The sequence below is a fragment of the Sinocyclocheilus anshuiensis genome, unplaced genomic scaffold, assembly GCF_001515605.1.
Source record: "Sinocyclocheilus anshuiensis isolate Anshui unplaced genomic scaffold, SAMN03320099.WGS_v1.1 scaffold1299, whole genome shotgun sequence".
Taxonomy (NCBI): Eukaryota; Metazoa; Chordata; class Actinopteri; order Cypriniformes; family Cyprinidae; genus Sinocyclocheilus; species Sinocyclocheilus anshuiensis.
This window is the reverse complement of record NW_015538011.1, coordinates 682861-689655: the sequence shown is the minus strand read 5'-3', so window position 1 is coordinate 689655 and position 6795 is coordinate 682861. Positions and strand designations below refer to the sequence as shown.

The window sequence follows — 6795 nt, the reverse complement described above, 5'->3', positions numbered from 1 at the left end:
GAAAACACATAGACGCCACTAATCACCTCAAGGAGGTAAGAAAACATGGTTTAGATTAAAACCTGACACCTATTGTAAGGGCAGAGGAGTTCAGCACAAGTGGCTGTGTAGATAAAGCAGGTGTCTACAGCACAAAAGGACTGAATAGATGTAAGTGGAAGAGTTCACTTTTCTATGATTTCCCCTTTGGGTTCTCTATAGCTGCACCTTGGGAAATTGGCAGGTGTGACCTGCGGTGTTCTCCGTTGATGGATTTTTGACCACATCAAAAGTTACCATTACAGGTATACAAGTTAATGTGTACATATATAAATATATGTATAAAATATTAAATGATTTTTAACTACCGTGTTACATGCATCTGTGTGTTTTTTTTACTTCATTGAAGACTGAAGTAATGGCTGCTGAAAACTCGGCTTTGCCAAACAGGAATAAATTACATTTTAAAATACATTTAAAAAGAAAATGGAAATTTTAAATTGTAATGATATTTCACAATATTACTGTTTTTATTTTTATTAAAGCTGCAGTCCGTTACTTTTTTTGGTTAAAAATGATCCGAAATCAATATTTGAGCAAGTACATAACCAGCCAGTGTTCAAAACTATCGCCTTACTTTAGCCCAATTCACAACGGTTAGTTTATAGTAATGTTTTCTAATTTGAGTGGTACGGGTAGGTTTTCGCGGGAAATTCGAGCATGGCACTGCGTCATTACGTCACGTCTGTAAACATAAACAAGTTGTCCCAGCTAGTAGGCTATCGCATGTGAGGATCCTGCAGGTGGCTGATCGTTTATAGCCTTTTCTCACAGCAGCCTGAATAATTAAATGTATCATTTTGATGGTGGATTTTAATCCAGAAAGGATTATGTGTTTATGAAACACATGTGAATGAAATGAAATTATATTCCAGTTACAAATGTGCTTCTGATTACAGATAGTTTGGGATTACAAAGATTTGTATTTTAAAGAAAACCAGTTCGAAGGGAGCATAATTAGCTTTTTGGGTTAAAGAATTTCTTAATATGAGTATGACAATTAGATTAGACTGTGCAGAAATTGAAATCTACACGCTAATACACACTACTCATATAGTCACCAATGCTGATGTTGTTAACATTAATCATTTGAGAATAAAGTATAACAATAGTGCGGTGACTGACTGCCACACATACTCTTCAGAACATTAGATTCATCCGCGCTGGAGCACAACCCACGCAAATAGATAATTCCGCACACAGCTGCAATTCCAGGTTTTCAAACAGAGATGGCGACAAAGAGGCAAAACTTACGGACTGCAGCTTTAAGTAAATGCAGTTGAGGTGAGCATAAGAGTCATTAAAACATTCAAAAACATTACATTTTAATTGTTCTAAACTTAGCTGGCAGTGTAATTTCAAGTAGGATCATGTAGCCTAAATAATGGCAAAAAGAAAAAAATGAATGCTGAAAAATCTGATTCATTATAACTACTGGATCAAATTAACACCCAGACTGAGTGAGTACGTTTACATGGACAACAATACTCCGATTTTAACTGTACATGGTATCATCACGAAGACGAACTATATGTTTATATGTGAAATTCCGGAGGGGACGTCGGATGTCGTCACGTGGGGGCGTAATGACGTGTGCCATTAATCGAACTATGTACTATAACATGTAAAACGGGAACATGAAAGGAATATTCTAAAAGCAACTCATGTAAACACCATAATCATAATATTAGCTTATTTAGAATAAGGTAAATAATTACAGCAGAATCAAATTATTATTATTTTTTTTATTTTTATTATGCTTCCATTTACAACAAACAAACAAGGTACATAAACACATCACATAAACACATAAACAGCCTTAGGTTGAGAATAACCAGTGGCAAACAAGATCACAATAAACCAATAATAAAGAAGAAAATAAATAAATAAATAGAACAAATAAAACAAACCAAAAGGGGCTTTTTACATTAGTTTATACATGCCCCAAAAACGAAATCAATTTGAGAGCTTTCTTGTTTTTAACCAATTCTAAAGACTTGCACAAAATTTTAACCTCATTCATCCACTGGTTAAAGTTGGGTTTTGATTTAAACCATCTATTCTACATTTATGAAACAGCAGAATCAAATTATTCAAACCCTTTAATTTTTTCATATTTTACTTGTTCACATCTACACTAAATACCCCATAGTGACAAAGCCATAAAAACATAACTTTGCAATTATAGAAAAAGAAAAGAAAAAAGAAAAACTTCAAAATATTGCATTGTTGTAAGTATTCAGATGCTTTGCTATGACAAGTCTAAGTGGTATGACTATGACTGATGAGCAGAACCCATTAGCTACTATAACATAATGTTTATTCAATATAATGTTTCAGATGGACAGATGACGATTGACTGAAATAAGCGACGCCAAAAACCGTGCTTCCGATGGCGGGCGACCTATAATATATAAATATCTAAATATGTCGAGGATCAGTGAGTGTGAAATCGCATTGATCATATCGCAAGCAAGAAGTATTTAATGCTAAACGGCTTGCCATACTGATCATTCCTTCTGCAGATGACGCACGCAGTCGCTGTGGAGTCTCGGTTGTCCTGGTAACGCGTAAACGGTATTCGGGAATGGCGAGTTTACTGGGAGAAACTCTGTTTGAGACCAGTGGACAAGGTCCTGCACCTATGAAGGACTATTTCCACTTTGCAATAACAAAATCTCAGGTTTGTCGAGTCTAGTTTTTTTTTTTATTATTATTGTTAACACAAGTTACTCTTGAGGCAGCTACATGAACGAAAGATTGCTGTTTGTTTATCCCTTATCTTCTAGACCTTCCTAAGGACGCACTGCTAAATTGTAGTCACAAATGTTACCAAATTGGTTGGTAGAGAATGAGATTAACACATTTGTGTCTTCATCAGGTCCGGGGTTGTAGATCTTTGGCTGTAGACTTTAATTAAACTAGCTTTTATGGTCACACTGAAATGTAAAAGTTGAAATGTAATACAGATATTTTACATAAAGACACTGTTGGTTTCTACTGAAGAACCTAAAAGATATAATGTGGAGAAGAACTTTCAGATCTTTATTGTTGGCTATTACTTATTTACCATAATTATAAGCATCCTTCACTGCAGATAATTTGGAGCTGGTGGAAGATATCTTTGAGATCAGACTGCAGGAACACACCACCAGGACAACTGAGAGAATCACATGAAGACTTCTTAGAAGACAGTCGTCTGCAAAGTGAGTTATTCAATCAGACTTGTATATGCTTCATGTTTTTAGCATACGTTTCAAATAAAGTTAGTAAATTCTCCTAATGTAGATTTTGCTTATTCAGTGAACAATCTGATCTGTCTCATCCAGATCAAGTGGCCGTGGTATTTGGTCCTCACATCTTGCAGTACTCCAAAAATTTATGCCAGGGCCATTATGATTACATTGTCCATCTCCCCAATGCTTTACTTTTCAACATCATGGCACATCTGGACCTTGAAGACATTTCAGTCGTTTCACGCACCTGCCGTAGGTTTAGAGAGGTAAGGCCTACTGTAATGCCACTGCAGTTTCAAAGTGTCATTTATCAAAACCGAAGGCTTTTATTTTAAATAAAATAGCTCAAGCACACATTTCAAGCAAAACATTTCACATAAAATGTTAACGTTTTTATTATTTTATTATTATTCCAAATTTTTCATTACTTTTTGAGGTTGCTGTGCTTTAAATGGTTACATGTAAAGTGTCTATGTTCTCTGTTAAGTTGTGGGGGGGTTTCTCTCCAGCTTTGTAACTCTGAGGAGTTCTGGGAGCAGACAGTGAGGAAGCATTGTGACACTGTGACACCAACAGTGGAGGATTTAGCTGAGGAGGTTGGCTGGAGGACAATTTTCTTCACCAACAAGCTGCAGCTGCAGATGCAGATTAGTCGCCGGAAGCAGAAGGAGAATCAGCCCTGTGAGGATAAAAATGAGCCAAGTTCCTCTTCAGTACCTTTGGAATAAATGTTTGAAGACTGTTTACAAAGCCTTTTTTAAGTCTGGAACACCATTTTTGCTTGCATTGAAGACTCGCTCTTGCAAATAGTGTGCACAGCGACTTTGTTGATCTGGCAGACTATTACATTCACTCAAATCTAAAAAGTTTTTTAGCCAAAGAACCAGTTTTAGGTGTATGTATATATAAATATATACACACACACTCTGCATTTCACAACTTGTAAAACTCATGATAGCTCATTTTCTGGCATAATTATTGCACTCTTTTGATTTGATTACACTTTGATTGTGCCAGCTTGTGTTTTCTCTACTTCACCATACATAACTCCCACAGTTCCAACAGTATTGTCCTGTGTACTGTCCATGCCCATTTTTGTGAATAGTAACCTAAAATGTAGAAATATTTTGAATGTTATTTTGTTGCAAGAACAGTCATGTTTTGTTCGTTAAAAATAAATATCGCATTTCAATAATATATTCTGTAATATAATTCTATAATATATTCTACTGTACATTCCAATATTTCAATTATTTAGTAAAAACACTGGAATAAAAATTACTATATAAGTTTCCAAAGAAAAAAAAAACAATGTCCAATCCAAGTATTTCACAGCTCATCTGTTGCTGTATTCCTTTGAACCATAACCATATAACCATGGCAATCTTTAATGAGCTTTAGCAGTCATTAAACGTGTCAACACCAATCATATCTCAAATATTCACAGCCATTGGAGAAGTGCCAAATTAACACCTCAGCTCTCCTTGATCATTTTAAATAACGGTATGCTTGAAATAATAAGACGAGTTATTTAAGAGCATGTGGTTAAAACACATCTCTCATACGCTCAGTAGATAACTGTTGCGTGGCATTGTGTCACAACACAGGAAAAGACCATGCGTGCGTAGGGGGTTGGAAACCTGAGGCGCTGTGACTAGACTGCTGGCTGCAGGTGAGAATCACTCAGACAATCTGCATCTGTGAATAAGCATGACAAAGACCACAGGGAAGGATACTGAAAGGCAAAATTGTTAATTTTGGCTCCAAACAAGCTGAAGAGGAAGGTGATTCTAAGAATGAATATGATTTATTAATCAAGTTCCAGTAACAAGTGACAGATTAAAAAAATGACTAACACCAGTGATCGGATGGATTTGGCTTTTGTGCTTCAAACAGGTGAGTGGATTTCTAGTTTTCTTACACTTAACTGCAAAATTTGTACTTGTGAGTTTTCTTGATCATCCACTCCTGTAGACTCATTGCTGTCATAAAAAGCCTGTCGGATTTTATCATTGTCATATAACTCCATTATTTTTATGTGACTTCATATTCAGACTTCATATCTCCATGTAACATTGTCGGGTTTTTTTCAGGGTTCACTAGCGCCAATCTAGCTGATAACAATAGACTTTTGGAGACTGTAAAAGCATTTGTCCACTTTGGAGCTTTCATTGTCACTGGTCTCTTTACCTGCCTCATCATAGCGACAGTGTGGCACAACCAGGGGCTGCGTCAGAACCCTCGCTATCTTATGTTGTGTCAGCACTGTGTCTGTGTGACCGGCTTCAACATAATGGGTGCAGTCGTACACAGCCTTCGCAGCCTACGTTGGCCAATCTCTCGAATCACCTGTTGGATCCTCTTCGACCTGCAGGTGGTGATGGCACGAGGTTTGATGATCACCCTCACACTGATGTCCATCAGCACTTGTCTGTCCATTTGCATGCCACTCCACTACCCCATTCTGGTCCAGCGCTTGCACCGCTGGGTTGCATTGGTAGCTTGCATTCTCACCCTGCTCAACCCCGTAGTGTTCACTGTCCTAGCCTGTGTGCGCTTTCCGTGGGACTACGTGGTAGGGCTGGACACCGAGTGCTCTACGGCATTGGAGGGCACTGCATGCATCGCCAGCGCTTTAGCATTGCTGTTATTGCTGGTGCTGCTTATTATCATAAGCTACATGGCGATTTACCTGGAAGGCAGACGTGCTGGCCATTTCAAGCGATCCAACAGTAAAGGCCGCCGCACCATTCTCATCCACAGTCTGCAGATGAGCCTGCACATTCTTCCCTCTCTCATCATCATTTCCCGGCATCAGGAGGCACTCCCCATAGCAGTGTCGATTTTCATCCTCTTCAGTTTTGCGCAGTCCCTGAGCCCTGTGGTGTTCGGCCTGTGCTGCAAAGAGCTCTATAAGGAGATGCCACAATTTCTGCCATGCTTCTGGGGAACCTGTGGCAGCTGTGGTCACATTGGGAGCATGGAGAGCACCAGTACTGGGACAATAACCAGTGCGAAGACTGCCATCAGCATAGAGACTAACGCCTCCACCTGTAAGGCCACCAGCATCCCATCTGTCATTACCACAGAGCATGAGGGCGAGAATGAGAGCTCAGACTTCACCGAGTTAACTGTATAAGTTAGAAACAAGTGGGTTGAGGTGGACAAAATCTCAACAGTGTTAACAGATAGTCGATATTTCAAAATGCATCTGAGACAGTAGCCTCTTTTCTGAAAACATGGAATATGGAGCTCAAGAGAAGAGGCGAAAGTCTCCACGAACACGAAAACCACGAACTTTTGAGTGGTGGTTGTTGACACTTTGTCTATGAGTGTTTTTTAGTCATATGAAACCTTCATTATGAACTTCATAATCATGAAGTCTTTGAATGGCAAAATGTAGGTGCTTGTGCATTAAATTGCATTGACCACAATATATTATTTTATCTAGATTATGAGTAAAATCATGTTGTCTCTGTTATATGATGAATTATCTGAATCTAAATATTTCTTGACTGAT

At 38.2% G+C, this 6795-nt stretch overlaps 2 protein-coding genes across 2 annotated transcripts; both read left to right on the top strand.

Annotated features, from left to right (window-relative positions):
• The first annotated feature begins 2578 nt into the window (after positions 1-2578).
• Positions 2579-4035, top strand: LOC107677930 (F-box only protein 36-like). The gene is made up of 4 exons (XM_016473006.1): positions 2579-2722; positions 3137-3245; positions 3369-3541; positions 3785-4035. Exons 1-4 carry the CDS (start codon positions 2627-2629, stop codon positions 4001-4003), a joined length of 597 nt encoding a protein of 198 aa, XP_016328492.1. The 5' UTR covers positions 2579-2626; the 3' UTR covers positions 4004-4035.
• Positions 4036-5047: 1012 nt separating this feature from the next.
• On the top strand, positions 5048-6414 carry LOC107677894 (olfactory receptor 2T2-like). Its single transcript, XM_016472965.1, has 2 exons — positions 5048-5171; positions 5369-6414. Exons 1-2 carry the CDS (start codon positions 5123-5125, stop codon positions 6412-6414), a joined length of 1095 nt encoding a protein of 364 aa, XP_016328451.1. The 5' UTR covers positions 5048-5122.
• The last annotated feature ends 381 nt before the right edge of the window (positions 6415-6795 follow it).